At 41.3% G+C, this 23,172-nt stretch overlaps 1 protein-coding gene and 1 non-coding gene across 3 annotated transcripts; one reads left to right on the forward strand and one right to left on the reverse strand.

Moving 5' to 3' along the window:
* Positions 1–1,551: 1,551 nt before the first annotated feature.
* Positions 1,552–23,122, forward strand: LOC138198150 (protein kinase C delta type-like). Of its 2 annotated transcripts, none has more exons than XM_069149507.1 (17): positions 1,552–1,609; positions 13,977–14,104; positions 14,353–14,625; positions 16,553–16,721; positions 17,626–17,657; positions 17,752–17,837; positions 18,300–18,429; positions 18,584–18,684; positions 18,788–18,872; positions 19,101–19,219; positions 19,993–20,166; positions 20,412–20,503; positions 20,604–20,666; positions 20,838–20,976; positions 21,305–21,493; positions 21,611–21,739; positions 21,845–23,122. In XM_069149507.1, exons 2-17 carry the CDS (start codon positions 13,999–14,001, stop codon positions 22,001–22,003), a joined length of 2,046 nt encoding a protein of 681 aa, XP_069005608.1. In that variant the 5' UTR covers positions 1,552–1,609; positions 13,977–13,998; the 3' UTR covers positions 22,004–23,122. The 2 variants fall into 2 exon arrangements, with proteins under 2 accessions (XP_069005608.1, XP_069005522.1); XM_069149421.1 differs by lacking the exon at positions 1,552–1,609 and adding an exon at positions 2,237–2,392.
* trnae-cuc (transfer RNA glutamic acid (anticodon CUC)) lies at positions 15,062–15,133 on the reverse strand. Its single transcript has one exon. It is a non-coding gene; the product is annotated as a tRNA-Glu (tRNA).
* Positions 23,123–23,172: the final 50 nt, after the last annotated feature.

The following is a 23,172-nucleotide window of genomic DNA, read 5'->3' on the forward strand; positions in this document are numbered from 1 at the left end:
TCCCAGCCTTAAAACATGAAGAAGGTGAGAGGCCGTGTAGAGAATTGGGAAGAAAAAAAAAGCTGAAGAGGGAGAAGGAGATGGAAATGAGGACAGATAGAAAAAGGCAGATTTAGTCTGTGGCATGTCTCTTGATGAAAGAAACATTTCTTTCCTTCTTTCCTTTTTTAGGGATTTCCTTTTTTTTTTTTTTTTTTTTTTTCATCCCTCCTTCCTTCCCTCTGTCTGTCTGCTCCTCTCATTACTCACTGTGATGTTTGCCCTGGCACTGCTGGAATGGCAGAAAAGGCCATCACAACAGGAACAGTCTCGGTCCCCTGCCTGGACGCAAGCCAAATTCACACAGAAAATATGGAGCCCGCACAAGTTCACATATGCTGTCTCACATAGCACTTCCAGTGTTTCTACCGTCAAATTACATAACCTATAAAGACTAGTCAGGTTTATCCCTCTTGAGGTGAACAAACTGGTAAAACCTCAGTGAAATTCATGCAACTAACAATGTAGTCTCTATTTCAAACTTTAAAGCTGCAAGGGGTCACTTTTACTCTCCTACAGTCTCAGGTGTTGAAGAGAAAAAACTTGATTGCTAACTTGTTATATCACAAAACTGCACCACTCTGACCTACATTTCTTCCTTCCAAGTTTGGTAATGATGATAATTTTTTTTCTTGCTTGCTCGTGCTGAAGACAAAATCTTGCTTCCCCAATTTGATGGAGTTCCTGTTCAACCAGATAGCTGTGTGACAAAACACAGAGACGAATCACTCAAGTACAATTCACTAGATATCAGTTAGAAAGCCACAGGCAGGTTTATTAGATGGGAGTGGCAGGGAAGAGTGACTGATTAAAAGTTTGTAATAGTTTTATTGGGTGAACCTCTGGTTTTACTGCAACATGACATCATCTGTGAGAATAGACAGTTTTCCAGGAAGTAAAAGTCATCTTCTCCTGTCTTTGTTTTTACTTAAGATTTTAGTGACTAACTAGCCACGTGGCCAACGTGATAAATCTGTGGAATTAGAGAGAATGAAATAGTCTTTCTGGACCGGGTTTAATATCATATATCCATCTAAATGCTTGGCTGCACATTTGTGTCCTAAACTCAAAATTAAATTCTAATCCAAAACTCCAAATGTTTGTGTTGATGATGAGTCTTTGGCTTTGCTCAGTAATCTCTGTCAACATTCAACCCTCATCACCCATTATTTACGTCACTGTTATACCCTTTTCAGAGCTATAAATAGATCTTTTGGGGCATAGACACGCTGCCTAAATTTACCGGCCCATTCTCTCTTATAGTCATACAGTTTTGGTGGGTGGGGGCTGATGACTCAGCACCACGTGGATCAATGTGCTTTGTGTGGGCCAGGAGTAATGGGAGTGTGGAGGTAGTGTGGGCAGGGCCAATATGGAAATTCATGGCTGTTTGGACCAGCCCATAGTCTCTCTCTCTCTCTCTCTCTCTCTCTCTCTCTCTCTCTCTCTGTGTTTGTGTGTGTGTCCTGGGACAACTACCTCTGTGAGCACCAGTTTCAGTTTTAGACCACAGGAGGGAGAACATTTTGGATGGTCCTAGTTTCTCACCCGTGCAACGTGCTATTTCAAGGTGAGTATTTGGTTTTAGGGTTAAGTTTAGGATTAGGTTTAATTTTGAGTTATGGATAAATGGTTAAGGGGCTAAGGAAGACATTATGTCAGCGAATGTCCTCATAAAGATAGTAATGCATAGACCAGCTGTCTGAGCGCACACATTGCCTTGATTTCCTGGTTTGCCTGTTTTGCCAAATTCACATTTTTTTCATTCGAGGAATAAAAATGGAGGAGAGTAACACTCAATCTACAACTGCAAAATCTCTCATTTACTTCCTGGTTTCCCTTGGCAACATCGATATGTTGTCTGATACAGTGTCAGGTTCAGGTCAAGGTGTTACAAAGCAAACTTGGGAACTATGAGGAAAATACAACATTACTGAGGCGAGCCAGCTTCAAGTGAAAAATACCACGTTTCAAATGTTGCCGGTCCAGTCCAGTCCTGCAAGTAGCGCAGCTTGACATTTAAATTAAATTAAAGTAAAAGTAAATGTGATTTATGTGTTAACTGCGCGATCTGTGTCAAGTTTACGTGTGTGAGTGTGCGTGCCTTCGGGAATTCACCTGGTTGACGTCACACGTTCGCTCCACTGCAGCGCGCGCTGCCACAGAGCTGCAGCGCACATAACCTGGCAGACAGAAACAGAGGGAGCGTCGGTTCACAGCTGCCGACTGTAACACTTCCTCGAAAACCAATTAAAGGTTTTTGAAGTCGAAACTTTTATAAAACTGCGCTTTCAAACATCCAACTCAGTACAAACTCGCATCAAACTCGACACTTCCCAGTTCGGCGGAAGAGGTAAGTCACAGTTTCTTAAGAAAGTGGCTAAACTTTGGGAAAACTCGAGCTCGGTGTTTTACATTAGGGACGAGAACCTGCTGGTTCGCTGAGTCCTGTCTGTCAAAAGTCGCTTGTTTTTTGCTTTGACCCTGTTTCGGCTGACGTGAAGTCTTTTAGAGAAGTAGAGCTCGACTGCAAACCTCGGCTGACATCAGTCGTAGCAGGTTAGGACTGCCTGGCTTTGGAAAGGAGTTGCTGTCGCGGAACGGCTCACTGTCTCAAAGTGTTAGTCACGAAAGTCATGTTAAGTGCTGCAGGTCCATTTCATGTGACAAAACTGAACTCCGCTTCTACTGACCATTGAATGCAACGCCGAGAAGTGTGCCGCTTAAATTCCTCTGGTAAAAGTGTTGTATCCTTTGACAACAGCCTGTTTTAATGATGTAGTTATTAGCCAGGAAAAAAAAAAATGCAAACGGTGGAAACGCTTAAGATCATATTGTTGCTACCAGCCATCAGTAAAAACTAGAAATGCATTCATATAAACCATTCCTTTGGTAACAGATTAAGTAGGTACACTCACAGTAGGGCTACCTTTAAACATTCATATATCCATATGAGCAGTATTAATGTGACACAGCCAGTATATTTACCTCAGCTGCAATGATTTGTAAATAGATGGTAAATAGTAGATTTTCTGCACTTATAAATGACTTTTTTTTTTACCTCTGCACTTTCCAATTTCCAATTAATCAGTTAGTTGATCGACAGAAAATTGATTGCCAGCTACTTGTGTAATCAGTTAATTGTTTTTGAGAACGTTTTTAATTAAAAAATACTCCTATTATTTGACTGCAGCTATTTAAATGTGGATATTTCCTGCTTCCTTCAGTCCTCTTAATAATACATTTATTAACTTTTGATTGTGGACTGTTTTTTTGGGGGGGGCAAACCAAGACACTTTAGGCTGAAAATAAGTTATTTGCAGCTGTAAGTGCTGCTTTTTTGTCCATCAGGCTTTAAATTCCATTGTTTAATTTGAATGTGTTCCACTATACAATCACGCTGATGCAACTACATGCTTATTGAATAGTCCCGACATAGGTCCATGCATCTAAGTTTCACAGCGCATAAGCATCAGTATCTATTGCATCTGATTTACATCATCATGAATCATTTCACGTCAGTCAAAATATGTGGGTGCAAGCTAATTTCTTCATGTATGAAACTGGATAAGATGAGTTTTATTCATCATATCCAAGGCTTTTTGCTTTCTGGTGTGGTTTGACAGAAAGCTGTCAATGTAACAACAGCCCCAGGCAGTTTAGCCGGTTTGTTGTTCAGCTGAGAGAGAAGGCCATGAGTTTGAAATATCAAATGTCCTTAGTTCAATGCACACCAGTTTAGCAATCTGAATTGCAGTTAGTAGTGACGTATAACTTCATTTGGTTGCCACAAACACATAGCTCTTATTTTGTTTTACAAGTGTGTTGTTTCTCAATTATTGGCTTAACCGCTGAGGGATGGTAAGGGAGTATTGCGATGGCAGTGTTTTGTTTAAAGGAAGTGTCCGTGTGAAGATTGCACTGCATTTTGTGGTTGTAAACAGCTTGGCCCTCTGAATCAACTGTAGCTGACACAACTTGTCAAACTCACCAGGTAACACCAAACTCATTACCCCCTTTTGAAATATTCCTTCCACTGCTTGTGAAAGTCTTGTGTCTCGCACTGCAACACGGTTCTGCGTTTGCAGCAAGACTCTGTATCCTCCTGGTATTTGGTGGGGGCTGCACAGCTTGGTGAGCACAGGTAACATTATCTGCTTGTACTTACTGGTGTGTCAATATTGGCTTGTGGCATCGTGAGCTGCTCGGAGGACACAGTTGGGACATCTGCTCTGCGACAAGCTGCCCATGCAGCAATGATCCCCTAATAGTACAACACACACTCAAACACGTTACAGGCTCATATGGTATCAACAATGTTTAAACTCATATTAGAGTGTATTTATATGTGTGAATAACTAATAATGTATTTAAATACAGTGTGAAAGAGTTGGGTATGCTTTATAGATAAAACCATAAAGCAGGCCCTTAAAGTTGGTTATTGAACCTAAAAAGTACTAAAAATTATACAGTTACTGATTCAAATCATGCTTTTCGTTTATCATTAGAGCACCGAGCATCGGTGCGAAAGCCCTATTGTTTTTTGTAAAAATTTTCTTCTTCTTCTTCTTCTTCTTATGTAAAGTGATTTGCCTTTTTGAAGGCTTTATCATATTCAAAAACTCATGAAAGTGGACACACATATGTCTCCCGGCGAAAAATGTCGTATTCTTCGAGTGGGCGCCCCCTACAGAGATGCCCCGGCGGCCACATTTACCTAAATTCACGAAATCTGGTGGACACGTGTATCACACCTAGACGCACAAAAAAGTTACATTGCTCCGTTATGTCAACTCGACAGGAAGTCCACCATTTTTAATTTAGTCGCCATTTTGGGCAATTCTGACACGTACTTTGTCGAACTCCTCCGAGGGATTTTGTCCAACCGACTTGAATTTAGTTTCTACGGATAGAAAACATGTTTGGGATTAAATCTTCTTAAAATAATTTGTTTTTGTCGATGTGTGTGCCCGTAAAGAGGCGGCCATTTTGAGCGTCTCGCCATGAAACTACGAGTTGCTTTAAATCTTATGTACATGGACCGACCTTCTCCAAACATCACAGGTATGATAACAGCCCCGCCCTGAAGACCCCTGCGGGGTAATATTCGCTCATAGTCATAGCGCCCCCTGTTGGCCGGTGGAAATGACACTTTTCATACTTTCACATTCTACGTCGAGCTGGTTGATCACATGAACGTAAAGTCGGGTCACAATAACCTAAACATGTAGTTGATGATATATTGAGACATTCGTTCGACTTTGTCAATGGGCGTCGCCGTGACGATGCGGCAAAGTTGGATATCTCGCCGTAACACAGGAAGTTGATGTTTAAGGTCAAAGGATGCTTGAAACCTCACGAAACGAAACCACACAAGATGTATGCATCCTGTGTGGTCAGACCATACATTTGATGTGTTTTGCAAGTGGGCATGGCCAAACGGCTCGCCAGCGCCCCCTGCTGGAGACAGGAAACAAGACAAAAATAGCAACTTTAAGTGGGGGTACGCGGTCCCTCGCGCACTGCACGTCGGGGAGATGGCGCGCGAGAGTGCGAGGGCCCGTACATCACTGCTTGCAGTTTTAATTTAGTTTACTTTTTAACGGGCCAAGTTGTACTACTGTTTGTGAGAGACAACTAACACCACTGCAGTTGAGAAATTTGATTAGTCATCAATTGAAAATTGTTTTGCGCAGCGTATCTCCTCAGGTTTTTTGTAAGGTACAAAACAGGATTCCTCTTAATAGAACACCTGCTGTTTTGTATACAAGTAGACAGACAAATACAAACATGGGGGTTTGACACAAAGTGGCTAAATCCGCTGTGGGTGATGATAGTTTGTCTCTTCACTTGCCCTTGGTCTCTTGTCGCTGCCTCGCTCTCTCTCTGTCCCACACAGACTCTCCACAAAATGGCATCCTTCTTGGCTCTCCTTGCTCAGATGTTATTTTGTCTGACTTAACTAAGCCTTTGTAAACTGTGAGTGAGGCAGAAATGGACACCGCTTTTAGTGCATGTGGAGAGAACACACAACCACACTCAAACACAGTGGCAGGATTCATTCCATGCTGGTATAGCAGGCTTGACGTTGTGCCAAAGACTCGTGATACTCAGAGAGAAGGGCGAGAAAATCAAAAACAAATCGTCCCCATCCACAGTAGTTACGCTGAAGTTAGTGTCCGTGTGTCCTGCAGGTCGTAACAACCCAGAAGGCATTTAACACCTGCCTGTATTGATTCGATTGAAGGTCATTTCCAGCCACAAAGTAAGATTATAAGAGTCAGTATTGCGGGACTAAATGTATGACAACAGGGATTTATCTGACTCTGACCTTGAGGCTGCAACATCAGCTCCTCTTCAAACCTTGCTCACTTTCCTTCCCTGTCCTAAATTAACCTGATCTCTGTGTGTGTGTGTGTGTGTGTGTGTGTGTGTGTGTGTGTGTGTGTGTGTGTGTGTGCGTGCGTGCGTGCGTGCGTGCGTGCGTGCGTGCGTGTGTGTGCGTGCATGCACGCGAGAAAGAAAGACAGAATTTAACGTCACTGAGGGGCAGATAAATGGATGCTATTTCTCTGCAGCATCTGTAATAAGCTGTCTGTTGACATTACCTGTGTGTGCGTATGTGAGGCGTATGTAGTAGTATCTGGGAAGGGGTTGTTATTCATTAACCTTTGTTAGTAAAAGAAAGGAAGGCTTTGATTATTTCAAGCCAGTCTCCACTGAAATTCATTAAAGGCTTCTTTGTTCAAGGTTATTAGTGTAAGTGCGGGTGTGTGTGTGTGTGTACGCACAAGTACACCTATGTGCTTTTAAGGCAGTGTTAATGCGGTAATAATGCATGCCACCATGCCTTAGTGAGAGACATGCAGATTAAAGACAGTTTTGCGAGAATTACATGTTATGTTTTGATGACATTGTCCGTCAAAATGCAGGGGGTGAAAAAGAAAATCAAGTGATTTATTGGGCTCAAAGGGTCGCCCATAACAAATTATTACCTACACCAAGGAAGCTATTAGTTATCATATTTGTACAGACTAGCGGTTCACAAAAGTCCCAGATCTCATTACGGTTGTGTGGTCACAGGTTTCGGTTCAGCACATTTTCTGTAAAGTCTGTCTGCCAAATTCAGCATGCTTTTCATGTACTTGACAAAAAAGAATAACAACTGTGTGCCTTAACAAAATTCTGGCTGAGAACATGAAGAACATAAACACTCCTCATTGACAAATCTTGATTTAAAGAATAGGTTTTCTTTATGGCAAACAAAGAAATACAGTTTTGTTATTTTTCATTCAAGAAAATGGCTATATTGAAGACATAAATGTCATCAACATAAGCGAGCAAGACGGGGTTGCCCCCTTGGTTGTCTGCAAAACAGAGCTTTTTATTTCCCTCTGAAGTGATGTAGTGGGCAGTCACAGTTGGGTCACTTTCAGAAGCCCTGGAGGTCCATCCATCTGCAGTAGGAGCTATAAATGCTGTGTAGGACAATTTTTTTGCCCTGTCTGTTCATAAAGTTTGGGAATTACCATGCTGCTGAAGTGTCGGCAGGAGAGGATATTACAGCGTGGCTCAAGTAGTTTGTTGTGTGCAGATCCCGCATAGGGCTGCATATATTTGACTATAAACACCCCCGATGCTGTAGTTCTGCTTTTTGCCCTGTCTGAATCTGTTTGAATGCTGTGGAATTGCCCTTCACGACTCTCCACCTTGCACAGTCAAGTGAGACACTGTGTTGATGTCTTCTTCAATGGTTTATCATGTTTGAAGTATTGCTGCTAGCTTGTGTTGCACAGTGCTTGCACAAAATTGCCATTTTTCATCATCATCGTCATCATCATCATCATAGGTCAGACTAAACCCGTAAAACTCTAATACAGTCTGTACAAAACGATGCCGGCAGATGTTCCTCTGACTTACTGCCACGTGGCTTTTTTATATTTTGATTTGATTTTTTTTTTTTTTTTACTCATGGCTCACTACTATGGCACATACTATTAGCCAGCACATACCACTTTTTCGTGACCACTGTTTAATTTCCAACGTGGAGAGATGAGCGTTCATAAAGTGTTGTTTCATGATGCAGTGCATGTTCACACACACAACCACACTGAGCAGGGTGTTGGTTGGAGGGCTGACTCTGATGCCGTGTTCAGACCAAAGGCCAAACGAATGTTCGCCCCGCGTTACTCGCGCGACTATGGCCACTCAAGTAAAATTTTAGCAACTTGTGGGGACGCAAATTCCCATCCTTTCGCGTCGCCCGGTGCGAATTCGGGGACATTTGTGTCTTTGCATTGACTTTGTACGTAATCGCCCCACGGGAGTAATTCGCTTCGCGTTTGGTCTGAATACGGCTCGAGCATGCTTGTTCAGGGTCATCATAAATGTGTGGAGCATGTTTGTCCAGCTGTAGTCTGTTAGGTCGGCCACCGACTGGCCCGGCTCCATGGAGCCTGGATCTTCTGGGTCTGTCACGGACAGACATTATGTGTTGACAGCAAAGTCTCTGGAAGTGACTGTAGAAGGAACACAAACTTGAAGCACAGGGAGGACAGGTTTGTTGGTCGTGCGGGGTGAAATCACAGGGCAGATCCTTTTAATTTTCATTCTTCACATGTCTACATTTCCTGATATTGCTCACTGAATATTATACACAGTGTGGGAATATGTCAAACGTACCTAAAGGCATTATCGAGTGAGCCAGCAACATCTGAACAGGACAATCTCTCACAGTGGCTTGTATAATTGCACCGGACAGCTGTGTTTTAGTGGTGTGTTTGGTGACATTGAAATTGTCTTGAAATGTCGGGTTGACTAATATTTTCAGGACTGTTTGACCTATTACGTACGTCTTTTTTTTCATCTTCTACCTTTATACAGAATTTTGAAGTCAGCTTTATTATTGCTCAAAGTCATCTTCTGTTACCAAGTCAGGCATAATTTCCGAACGTATACAACACCCCATCAAAGCCACATTCATCCTTTTTTAGTAGACAAACCCCAACAAACATACTTAAGCTGAAAACACAAGAAGATATTCAGTTAATAAAGTCAAAAGGTGTCAAAGTACTGAATGACAGGATACACCGATTGAATACTCGGCTAGCCCTGAAGACATTTTTCAACATTTCTTATGCAACTGAGTCCAATCTTTTTTGTTTGGATGCTATTTTCACATCAGACATTTTGGCTTACTGTCGTCGGAAAAGCACAGGTGTAATAATGTTAATTATGGTTCTGCTCTATTTAAGTGTCAGTAAACCATGACATCTACCCAACATACACGATTCCCAGAACTCTGAGACCAAAGCAATTAAACTGGAATGTACCTGCCATCTGTGACATGTCCAAATGTCTTCCATGAAGTACACCTCACAGTGTTGAGTCAGTAGAATTTAGGCCCGGGCATTTCATTGTGGGTGTTAAAGCCTAGGTTCTTCTCTGCAGACATTTGGATTTGTCACAGGAGGGAAAACGCTGGTGTAATTGAAAACACTGATAATAGTTAGTTTCTTTCCATTTAGGTGACACACTTTCAGGAACCTGATGTTGTGAATGCTAGTTCACTGGAATGGCTTTCTGGAACATTTAATGACCTGCTGTAGCTGAGTCATCTGTGCTGATATCACAGGTTGCACCTGTCAACATAACAGTGTGTTATGTAAAGTCAAATGTTGGTCATGAGAAAGGTGTGTTGCTCATATTCACGTTTAAATCCAGAATGTCTTCCACATAAAAAATAACGCCACCACACTAACTTTAAAATTAAAAGCTCGCTCATAAGCAATAAGTTGAGGTGTAATTGGACTATTTTGAAGTCTGACCCCTTTCCAGAAATCATTTGTACAACCCATAGACATCAGCAGACTCTTGATATGTTTCCTGATGGTGCTTTAACAGGCTTGTGCTACAGGCCCATTCCCCTCTTCTTTGGTTGTGGAGAGTTTTGCCTCAAGTGTGATGAGAAAAACACATATTCATTGGACTGAGGTCAGAACAATCCCCTGTCTGCTTACAAAAAAAACTAACTGGTTGCCTTTTCTATAGGTTTGAAATTGCTGTCCTGCTGCTTGCTATAAAAAACAAACAAACAAAGGACTATGTCCAGTTTAAGATGGCTTCAAGTTCTATACTTTTCACCCAGTATGGGTGTAAACACGGATTAGGTATGCTTCTCCTTTGGATGTAAAGAAATCTTCCTTATAATGATGTATACTCACTTCTTATCGTTGCTATGTGTCAAACCTGTATCGTTGAACAAGACTCCGGATCCCTATCCGCTGTTCGGTAGGCTCTATGTGGGGCCTACCACTTCTGCTACAAGCAGGTAGCAGAATGTCAGGTGATGATATAAATAGCTCAAAAGAACAACATAGTCCTCTGACTTGTTATTTTCTGTAATTACATGTTCTTGCTTCAGACCTGTTGGTGACAGGTTGACGCACATATGCTGCCCAGCCTGTTAGACCTGCTTGATCACGGAGTCTTAAGGAACACTTCCAGTAATACAGTGCATACCAAACCTTTGAATTGCTTGTGACGCCTCACTCAGCATGACTTCGATTATAACCTATCTTTTGTAGACATCTTTGTTGCGTTTTTGCACAGTAATGGAGGAGCTGTTTTACATCATTAGAAGTAGGGGTATTATCTTGTACATCACAGGATTAACTGTCCCAAGGATTAATTGTTCTGTTTGTCTTCATTAAACATTAGTTTTGTAGTGAATTTCACACAAAGCATATAATTAAAGGAATAACACACCTCCAACTTCTTCATGGCTTAGATGACATAAATATTTTCTATCTCAATTCAAGTGGCATTTAATGACAAGTCCTTGTTCTTTTCTTTGGTACAAAGTCAACACAGACACAACATGTAGGCGGTCCAGCTTTACATTTACTGATACTTTGCAGTCCATTTGTTCCAGGGAAAAACCTAAACGCTTACTTGAGAGTAGCTGAATAGCTCATTGAAGACACACAAGGACGTTCACACACATATAAACACTTTTATTTTCAGTAGGAGTCGATTTCATTGTGGCTGAATCTGGTTTCCACTCATGTCCACTGGTCTGCCTTCCAGTGTTGACTTTCTTTCTTTTTTCTTTCCCTCCCTCTTGCTCTTTTCCTCCACCCACCCCTTCCCCAATTGCATTTGCTCAACTTTTCCACTTTGTCAGGGGAAACAAGGCTCTCTTTTTGACATAATGTCTATGTGTACATAGGACAACGCACATGTACATAACAGAGAAAATTAGAAATTGACTACTTTGTGCATGTTTTTGCATGTGTCAGTGTATAAGACTTGGATTACTATTTTCTCAGCGTGTCTGTCTCTTTGTGTGCATGTATGGGAAGTATTATGGAGCTCTAATCATTTCTCAGCCCTCCTGACCTCAGAGAAAAACAGTCACTTGTTCATGGGTCTTTAGATTCCTGATTCTATTTCATGATAAATAATAATCAAAACATTTCAGTTGCCTAAAACTTTTCTACAGTTCTGTATGTGCTGGTTACTGAGTAACTTCGGACTTAAGCAGTTGGGGGTTAATTACAATATTTAAAGAGTACCTTAGTGACGGTTACAGAGACGTCACTGTTAGTTATTCACTTCCTCACCCAGACTGTTTGTTTGGGATTTCAAACCAGTGACCTCCAAATCACAAGCCTGTCTCTATTGGGCATCATTGCCTCCTACACTCCACAGATCCTGTGAGTGAATCAGTACGTCAAGAATTATGTACAGCACATGAGAGTTTTACAAAGGCACATATTCACACCTGAAACAGGCTCAGTACAGGCACAGTACGATCTTGTAGTGATAGCAAAGAATACTGAAGAGGAAATTCCACTTCCTCTGCAAAACTGTTCCGCTGCAAAAAGAAAACGTTAACAAACCTAATGCCTCCTCTCCTTAATCTGCTGTAGAGTGTCGCCCCAGCAAGCAAACTACGTGATGCGGATCAAACTAGAGCTCAAATAGTATGTAGTCTCCCTTTTGTTAGCTGAGCAGCATGCAGGTTCATACATCACAGCACATACTGGTTCAGTCACTTGGGACCTCATAATGCATGACATTCAGCAAGGTCAAAAGCAGCATGAACACAGACAAAACCTGTCTCTTTATGAATAAATTATTGAAAAACAAGGAGGCTGTGTGATGTTCCTGTCCAAGAGTTTTATATAGTGTACATATTTATGCTTGAGATTAAAAGATTGACAAGTTTACATTTTGCTTTGGAGATGACTGCCTACAAATGTCGCAGAGTTGCTAAATATCATTGTGCAGTTAAAATTAGTTTCTGTTTCTCTCACATCACAGGCTTCCCATCTTTGAAATACTTATTAAGCCAAGGTTGTGATAAGGGAGTAAGAGATAGAAGCTAGAGTTCTAGTTAAGGAACTTAAAAGTGCTCCAAAAATTCTGTGTAGAAATTCTTGGAGGAATTCAGGTGGATTTTGTTGCTGCTTTGGGATTAAGATGTGGGTTAATGTGCTGTGGGTCATGCTAATCTGTGACAAAGCATCTGTGTGACTGGTGTGAAACAGCCTGGATAACATCAAAGGTTCAAAAAGTATTGGAACTTTTCTTTATTTACGAGATTTGACTGGCAATGCAGAAAATATCTCCTTTTGTAATTTCTGTCACTATTTTTAGCCATTGCTTTTACAGTAAAACAATTACCTAGTCGGGGACACTGATTTTACTGAACACTGTCCCACAGCTGAAAACACAGGTACAATGCAGGTACTGTGAAGCAGCAGTTGTCTACCACAAGACTTTTCCCAATGAAAGTGCTCACTGCTGGACTTTGGCAGTTTTCTTGCATAAAAGAGGCCTGATACCGGGTCAGCTTGTCAGATAAACAGTGACTCTGAAAAGACTGTTCAAAACTCCAAACTTTAAAACTCCAAAAGAACCACTGAGAGGAAGTAGACAAAACACGTGGAAAGCAGCCCTTTAATTTTCACTTTGATACAAAACCTATGACTGAAAGGATTTCACCCCAAAATATATATAAAGAGGAAGAAAAGGCAAGTATTTTGTCGTGTTGCCACGACAGTTTTCAAATGTGGCCTTCAGAGAATTGAGGGAATTTCAATCTGAAACTAAATCACTCAGAAACATTTGAGGCACTTCTGGATACAAAGGTCAAAATACAGACAAAAGCAAATCTGAATGGTCAGTGAGATACTTCAGAGCAATAGAAAGATGAGGCGTTTTAGCCAGTCACTCAGTTAGGGACAGGCCAGAACTTCATCCAATACTAGTAACAGAAAAGGAAAAAAAAAAAAAAAGGAAAAACAAAGCAAAGCTGCATAAACAGGATGACCATGACTTTCATGACAAGATATTTGTACAATCACAGTCAGCAAGAGATGAAAGTTAATCAGTTTTTTAAAAAAGTGGTCACAACAACAAATAAATGGAGCCAACTAATTATAGATAGCTAGGGGGAAAAAAAAATAGAAATCCAGGCTTAAAGAGAATCATTTTTGTAGCAAATATCTGAAATCCATGTGAAAATAGTAAACTTGCAAAAAAAAACTTCACAATCCTCTATTTCATAATTCTTTTTTAACACTTTGTTTCGGAAATTTGACCCTATTTGATTTTTGGTTTCTTTTTCTGTCATTCACTCATCCTGCTGTCATGGGCACAGTTCAAGATTACCACGGTTTCTTTCCTCTTTACTGGCAGGTAGTTTCCAAACTTATGTAAAATTGGAGACCTCGACTTCCTCTAGTTTCCATTTGAGGACACTGTTCACCACTGACCCTCTTCCTTCTTGTTTTAAGTGGTGAATTTAAGCAATGCAAGTACAAGAAGTAAGTGTGTGTGTGTGTGTGTGTGTGTGTGTGTGTGTGTGTACGGGCGCCTGTGCGAGGCAGACAAAAATCTAACTGTCAGTCTGTGTCTTTTTTTTCTAGGAGGTGTAGGTGAGTGGTCGCCATGGCACCCTTCCTACGTATCGCTATCAATGCGTACGACGCGGGCGCTCTGTCTCTGTCTGACACTCCGATCTGTGCCATCAAGATGAAGGAGTCTGTCGACACAGGTATGTGTCTACTCTGAATTTTATATAGACAGGAAAGTGGCGCAGTAAGTAGGGAGACCAGACGTTCTGAGTTTAATTGCCTTAACAGTCACCATCTGCTGGGCTCAAAAACCTACAAGCAAACCGACTTTCCACCAACTCCAGGGGCTTTGTGCTGTAGTCATTCCTGTGCTGTGACTTTGCTGAGGCAGCAAACATGAAAGACTACCTTTTTTGTTCCCACTGATGAGCCCAATGTTCTTTCACAGAGCGAGGAAAGACCTTGGTTCAGAGGAAGCCCACCTTGTTCCCCACTTGGAAGTCCAATTTTGATGCTCACATCTATGAGGGGCGAGTCCTCGAGGTGGTGTTAATGCAGAGCAATGATGAGCCATTGGCCAAAGCCACGGTGGGCGTGTCTGTGCTGGCAGAACGCTGTAAGAAGTCCAAAACCAACGGATGTGCTGAGTTCTGGGTGGACCTGCTTCCTTCGGGGAGGGTTCAGATGGCTGTGCAGTTTTTTCTGGAGGACGGTGATGCAGGTAAAACTTGTATAACTAAAAGCACCCAAAAATGTACATTTTTTTACAACTCTATTCTTCCTAAAAAAAAATCATCCATTGTTTATCACTCAAAAGCTAATCTGCTTCATCAGGACGATTTGGGTGTGGTTTGATTGTATTTTATTGATTGTTGACTGGAAACTTAAGAATGTGACCATATACATGGTCATCAGCATTAGATTCAAATATTGTCACTTCCTAATGGGAAACGGAAATATGTGACATCACCTTTTTCCAGTTGCACCAAGCTCATTTCAAACAAGGAAGAAGGCCACAGAAAAGATCACACACAGATATTTGATGACATAATAGAAATTGTTCCAACTTTGAGAGAAAATTGTGTTTTCTCGCAGAATGCCATCGCTTGAAGCGAGACAGTAATTAAGAAAATATGTTCTGAAGACGTTTAAAAGTGTTCCCTGACCGGGAATCGAACCCGGGCCGCGGCGGTGAGAGCGCCGAATCCTAACCACTAGACCATCAGGGACTGGTGCCATGCCTGAAAGAAGATAGCCCCTTAGCCAGAATGCTGGTGGGGACAACTCCCCCCACCTTGTTTCTTCTTTTTCTCTCTCTCTCATGTAACCTCACAGAAAATGACTCTCCTTCAGTGTTAATATGTAATGCCCTCTGCTGGCAGTAATGCTTCCTCACCAGGATGTTCATCTCCCCAAACTGCCCCGTATTAAGCATGTACAGTGTTTTAGGCCTCTAAATCAAAGGTAAACATTAAATCATTGGGCATAAGGAGGCCGCTTAAATGTATTGAATAGCAGCATAAAAGGCAGCTAGAGTTTATCATCATGTTGCTATTGTTATTAGCCTCTAAAAACCTTATTTTAATTTCACTTCAGCTGCTAGAAGCAGCAGTGAAGCAGAGCAGCACTGACTGGTAAATAACGTATTCATGTCCCAGGTTAATAGCCCAGAGGGCAGACAGGAAGGCCGGCCTACAGTCCACTCAGCTGACACAGAGGCGACCGAGTTAGATTTCCAAACTGGTTTTGTGTGCTGGGAGTTTCTGTGTGGGAGCAGCACAGTCGGGGTTCACTGTTCCCACTTGGAGAGGGTCACTATTATGAAAGCGCCTCATACTCCATCAACTCCCTCCTACACACTCAACGGGTTTCCTGAAAAGCAGCCGGGAGTATTTTTAGGCATGTGTGAACAGCCCTCAGTGCTGTCTGCCTCCTTCTGTCTGTCTTTCTCTCTCACTCCCACTTTCTGGCTCAGCCCACTGAAGCGCTGTGCAAACATAAACATCTGGCAGATAGGAGATTAGTTTATCTCCCTCACCTCATCACTCTTTCCGCTTTTCCCCATCTATCAATTGTCTCTTAAAGTCTAGCCCTTTATTGAATAGACCTCATATGGGGTTGCCCCTCTCCACTCCTACACACCTACCCTTCCTATCTCTTCCAGAGTTTCTGTCTTCTTTTGTTTACCGCTCTCACGCCGCTTTCCCTGTTTTCTCTGAATAACTTTTGACCCCTACCCTTTGACTTGTCTCAGTTTGCACAGCATATCCAGGATGGCATTCTTCAGTGTTTAGTCTCCATTTAGTAGCAGCGCCTGTGGCCTCTCTCTCAAATACGGCTTTTTGACTAAATACCCCATTGCTGTTACAAGTGATGACAGATTTAAGTTAATTCACACGGTGTCAACATTCAAGGAACATCAATAAAGCTAATCAGCTAGATAAAAAAAAAAAAGAATAGTCAAATGAATAATTGACACGACTACTGCCTCAGTGCGTGCCTGATGTTGCTTTTAGTTGTCTTTCTTAATCATGTAAAAGTGGATTTGGGTGACACTTCACAGTAATGCTGTTGGACAAACATGTTCTTGTCTGTAGTTTTAAATAGAAATACAAGCATTTGATTTGTAAATTGATCTGTTCCCTCAGCGCCATCTAATCCTTCAGTGAAGGTTGCTCCTGAAGATGGAGCCATGACCCTCACCAGGAGGAGAGGAGCTTTCAAGCAGCCCAAGATTCATTTAATCAAGAGCCATGAGTTCACCGCCACCTTCTTCGGCCAGCCCACTTTCTGCTCTGTCTGCAGGGACTTTCTCTGGTGAGATGCCAAAGTCCAGCCTCGGTTACATGACAGCTGTCACAGTTATACCACTAAAATCCTAGTGTATTTAGGTTGGTAAATATGTCAAAGATGTTGACTTCAGCTTGATTTGAGTATCTGTTGTTCCAGGAAGAGATTGTCGGTGTATTTATGTGCATAACCTATCCAGAGGAAGCTCATTTGCAGCATTACTATTACAGCTTTGATAGTTCCAGACCATAATTTGTGCTGTTACCCACTGCATGTTCTCTGTGTACCAAATGAGACAAAAATATCAGTTGTTCAGTAGGAAAAAAAAGTCCAACCCACCAAGTGTGTTTCTCTGAAGATCAATTAGTCGTGGTTCTAGTTTCCTAATTGGAGCAATTGGAGAGGGGTGAGATGGGGGGGTGGGAGGGGCACTATTGTGAGAATGATTCACTGTCTAGGGAAATACCATATGGCTGTCAGGTTGTGTTCCAACTATGACAGCAGCACTAATCTGTGAGCCAAGCTCCTCCCCTATCTCCCCAAACAGTATTATTTCTTCCTTTAGAGGCAGGCAGGAGGAAACCTGATGTCTTTTTTTTTAGTCTGTGCATACACGCGTGACTCCATAACAGTATCTTCTGGGTGTTTTGTACCTACAACTTTCAATCTAATGATCTTAAAAGTGAAAAATATCTACCATATCAAAATCACTGCTGTGCCAACATGCATTAAACATTTGCAAAAATGATTTAGTATGGTAGCTGCTACATAAAGGAGGCACCTTTATACAGAAAATGCTCTCTATACAAGCTAAAGTACTTCACTGTCATAACTAAAATCTTCTGTAAATATCATCCTGGATAGGTTGCTCAAATTCTGTAACTCAAGTGTTTATTATGTCACATTAAACTTGTACTTTTCTGTCATGTAGGGGGCTCAACAAGCAAGGTTACAAGTGCAGGCGTGAGTATTTTTTTTTAACTGCTGTCTACATTTTCAACTCAAATTATTCCTCACTTCACAGTTAACACAATATTTGCTCATTTATTTCACCCAGAATGCAATGCAGCAATCCACAAGAAATGCATCGAAAAAATCATTGGCAGGTGCACTGGGACAGCGGCCAACAGTCGTGAGACTTTGGTGAGGAAAATTAATGTTCTCCGACACAAATGCAAAACTTCACCTCAAATCTGAGAGACAATGAAGGTCTTTCTGTTCTACAGTGTTACCTTTTATTATGTTTTATTCTTTCCAGCCAAGGTTCAGTAATGTCTTTGTATTCTCTCCTGCTGTATTTTAGGAATCATGCACTGTTACAATGTAGTCCATTCACCATTATTTTAATCAATGTGTTTTCATTAAACAAAACATACATTTGTTTTTTTCTTTATCAAGTCAAGCCTCTAATTCTTCAGCACATTTGAATACTGATCCAAACAGATAAAGCCAGGCCCAAGTTTTCAAACAACATACGGAATGTTTGTGGAATTTCATTTAGTTTTTTACTTGTCGATGAAAAGCCACTAAGACTCACTAAACCTGCAGTGCCACATTCCAGTCATCAGTTACCAGCTGTCTGACTGTATTTCTGTCTCTTTGTAGTTCCAGAAAGAGCGTTTCAAGATTGATATGCCACATCGCTTCAAGTACCACAACTACAAGAGCCCCACATTCTGTGACCACTGTGGCAGTCTGCTGTGGGGTCTCTTCAGGCAGGGCCTTAAATGTGAAGGTGATTCTGAAGTGTTCTCCGTTTTTACTTTGACTGTAGTATCAAATATTTTATCTGTCTTTTTTCCCACCTTCTGCCATGCCTCTGACATTTTTCTCTTTCATTTTATTCCCCATCTCTTCTTGGCTGATCCATTTTTCACGCCGCTGACTAGATTGTGGCATGAATGTTCACAGTTCCTGTCAAAACAAAGTCGGCAATCTGTGTGGAATCAACCAGAAGCTCCTGGCAGAGGCTCTGTCTCAAGTCTCCCAGGTTTGCACAAATGTTTTGGTTTGTGTCGACTATGTGTAAAAAAAAGAAATAATCATTAATTATGGACATTGAGAATATTTCAGCAAACCCTTTTCCTCCCTAGAAATCTATGAAGAAGTCAGATGACTCCGGAGCAGCAGATATTGGAATCTACCAAGACATCCCGAGTGGAAAAACAGATCCTAGTGGTAAGATGCGTTCACTGGAGCATTAACTTTTGTTTAATGTGATAAAAAAAAAAATAAATAAATAAAAGCTTTTTATCTTTAAAAGTACATTTTATTTATTTTTTTAATTTAATTTATCTTCTTTTTTTTTTTTTTTTTTTTTTTACTTTTGTTGTCTGAGTTTGCATGAATCTTTGAATACGAGTTTGAATATTCATTTACCCAAAGTGTGCAAATGTGTACTTGCAGCAGATGGCAATGGCAAGGACTTGAGCCCTGCCCCAGCCCCAACGACTGTTCCCCGGGTGCACCTCACCCTCAGCCACCTGGTGTTCCACAAGGTGCTGGGAAAAGGCAGCTTTGGCAAGGTATTCCTCCATGGTGCTGATCTATAAATGCTTTTCCTCACTTTAACATGAAACAGAAGACAAATAATGTTGCACAAACCCGCCTATGCCAGTGATGTTATACAACAACAACAACAAAAAATCCAATTCATCCTAAATTCATTCATGTTTAAGTATTGTGGTTGAACAAAATATAACCTTGGAAATGGCAATGGAAAAAGGCAAAAACAAATTGTTTAGGAAGTCATATAAGGTTTATATCTTCATGTTTTAGGCACTTGAATAGTTAAACGTGGCATTACTAAGACGAAGAAATGTGAATGTTTGAAATGACACAATCTGAATTCTAATGCAAGCAAGCTATGAACGGCCCCCATTTTCAAGACTTTGTCATCGAAGTGTATCATTTCTTTATTTAACATTATACTTTACACAGCAGCCGTGGACTGTTAGACCAATTTAGAACAAGGCGAGATACATCACTAGTTCAATATATCACCCACTGCCTCTGAAATGACTTCTGTCACATCGCAAATTGGAGCGGATGATGGTTTTCAGATGAGAAAAGAGTTTAGTTGTTCATCGTTCTGTATAGTAACATTTGATAAAAACATACAGTCATTTAAGGGTAACAGAGAAGCTGTGTGAAAGGTTAATTTATATTCAGATGATGGCACTGCATAGAGCTTAAACACTCAGTGTCCACCTTGAGATGCCCTTATCATGCTCTGATTGTACTCCATGAAGCGGGTGTGATCGCACTGATGACACACTGACATTTACTGACACCTCAGGTGCTGCTGGCAGAGCTGAAGGGTCAGGGGCAGTACTTTGCCGTGAAGGTTCTGAAGAAGGATGTTGTTCTCATGGATGATGATGTGGAGTGCACCATGGTGGAGAAGAGAGTCCTGGCCCTCGCCTGGGAGAACCCATTCCTCACTCACCTTTACTCCACGTTCCAGTCTAAAGTAAGCGCACACATGCTGAACATCTCTCTTTGTAAAACATATCAAAAGCATGTTCTCTAACAGGGAATCAACCCAGGCTGCAGCAGTAAGAGTGAGGATTCCCACCTGGTGATAAAAACCCAGACTTCCCCTCTGCCTTATCTGAATCCCTTCTCTCTCACACACACACACACACACACACACACACACACACTCTTCTAATTTGTGTCTGACAATGAGCTGACAATAATGTGTTGTTTACGCAGGAGCACCTCTTCTTTGTAATGGAGTATCTGAATGGAGGGGACTTGATGTTTCACATCCAAGACAAAGGCCGCTTCGATCTCAACAGAGCTACGTGAGTACACTGGCACACGATGTAAGGAGCTATGAGTGGTGCAGCAATTATCATGTTCCACAGTAAATCGGTGCTTAATGGTTGTTTTCTCAACCATTAGATTCTACGCTGCTGAGATAGTAGTGGGACTGCAGTTCCTCCACTCAAAAGGAATAATCTACAGGTAAGACTCAACAACCACTCTGTACTTGTGTTTGCAGTCTCTATTCAACATGTTTCTGCAGCAGAGTGCACTGGAAAAGAATCTGTTTTTAGACTACAGCACTTCAGACAGAATATACAATAGCAGAACAAGTTCTACATCGTTTGTATTTCTTTCTGTGTCTGTCAATAGAGATCTGAAGCTGGACAATGTGATGCTGAGCAAGGACGGACACATAAAGATAGCAGACTTTGGCATGTGTAAAGAGAAAGTGTTTGGAGAGGCCAGAGCTACCACATTTTGTGGGACACCAGACTATATCGCACCAGAGGTTAGTTTCAGAGCCTGGTTGATGTCACATTTTGGGTTTTCATGTTGTACCTCTTCATCCAAATTGTTGCAAAATACATTTGGTGTAATAGTCAAGCTCCTTAATCAGCCATGCATTTCTGTCTTTTTTTTTCCTTACATGTGCCAGTCTATATGCCCCCCTTGTGGCTGCTAGTGGCATGGCAGCATTTACAGATTACACTTAAGCAGAGTCATTCACTAGTCTTCTCTCTGCAATACTAGTAAACAACAACGCGATGCCTCCCGTCTTTTACACCATGAGTTATTGTTCTACTTACCAGTGTCTGATGAATTGTCTCCCATCTCAGATCCTGCTCGGACAGAAGTACACATTCTCAGTGGACTGGTGGTCTTTTGCTGTGTTAGTGTACGAGATGCTGATTGGTCAGTCACCTTTCCAAGGTGACGATGAGGACGAGCTGTTTGAATCCATCAGGTCGGACATCCCTCACTACCCTCGGTGGATCACCAAGGAGGCCAAGAACCTGCTTGAACTGGTGAACAATTTGCGTTATTAGGCATATTTTGTACATGTTATTTTACAGTAGTATTACAGCGAGTTGTTTTGTGTGGTTCTGTATTGAAATGATTTGTCTCTTCTGTCACTATTTTAGCTGTTTGAGCGAGATCCCAGTCGCAGGTTGGGTGTGGTGGGGGACATTCGTGCACACCCTTTCTTTAAAACCATCAACTGGACAGCCCTGGAGAAGAGAGAAGTGGACCCCCCCTTCAAGCCTAAAGTGGTATGAGCCTATGATTTTGTTTTTACTCATTTGTGTAAATGTGAATGCATGAGCACCTCAGCACTCTTTGTTACCGTACTGAAATACCTGACCTGCAACCCACAGAAATCCCCCAGTGACTGCAGCAACTTCGATCGAGAGTTCCTGAGTGAGAAGCCGCGCCTCTCCCATGCTGACAAAAACCTCATTGACTCCATGGACCAGGCGGCGTTTGCTGGCTTTTCCTTCATCAACCCCAAACTGGAACATATGATAGGCAAATGAAAAAAGAAAAAAAAAATGTCATCCTTAGCTCAGCACTTCAAAATTGGCTCTCATCCTGTTCACTTTATCTTCGTCTGATTTAAGGTCAACTGGGCTTCCACTCGACTGAGTTTTTTCAGTTCCTCTTTCAAAAGATAAGATAAAATTATATCAAGATGTTTCCTGGCGTCGAACGCAAAAGTCCTGTCTCAGCTGTTAAACTACACAGGTGTAATAAAAAAGACTGCAAAACTTCAGGAGATGAAGGGAAATTCTTAAGAAATCAGTGTTACCATAATTAAATTCTGGGGGGATAGTCAATAGTGCGCTCAGTCTTTCGTTACCTTTCTGTCATTTTTCCATTTGATCAAACCTTGAATCCATATGAATCATTTAATGCACTGTATAATTAAATTTGATTTCACAGGCACAAGCACAACACCCTTATTTAGCCTGCTGTATGTTTCCCAGTGCATCCCCTCTGTGTATACTGCGCGACAGCACATGCATACAAGCACGTGGGTGTGTGCAGGTATTTTATTCCGATGCAGATGGTGCTCTAGTAGATAGTAATTGTGTCTATTGGTGAATGAATCCTCAGCTGGTCCTGAAAAGAATTGTACAATAAAAGTGGAGTGAATTTAAATTGTTGAATAGCTGAATTAAGTATTCATTACTGCTTGAAAAACTGGAGATTCATTCCCCAGAGTGTCACATACTCTTAAAAGAAATAATTTGTTTCTTTACCATAGACTTTTACATGGCATGTTTTTTTATGCACCACTGGTATCAAACTTCACTGTCATCAAACTAAAAACATAGTACAAACATACAAAACAGTTTCCTGGTTCTCATCAGACTTACTGGAAAGTATTGCAGCTGATGTGTGGTACTATACCTGTACATATGTGTTGAAGGATGTTATTTTTATGGGAGGGAGGGGCATTTCACTGTCATGACAGACCTTTAATATGTCTTATATTACTTGAAAGTAGGAATTTTAACATGAAAATAATAGTGCCGTATACAGAAAATCAATATGTATGTTACCATGAGCTGTCTGTGAATTATGGGTGTCCTTTTTTTTACTCTCCACATCTTTTACATGTGATTCTAAATAAATATACTGTAAACTCAAAATTCCTGTCAGAGGTTGTCTACTTTCATCCATTTTGCATTTCAGTTACATT

The sequence above is a fragment of the Embiotoca jacksoni genome, unplaced genomic scaffold (genome assembly GCF_022577435.1).
Source record: "Embiotoca jacksoni isolate LCO1_2020_lvr unplaced genomic scaffold, fEmbJac1.0.p SCAF_1, whole genome shotgun sequence".
NCBI classification, from domain to species: domain Eukaryota; kingdom Metazoa; phylum Chordata; class Actinopteri; family Embiotocidae; genus Embiotoca; species Embiotoca jacksoni.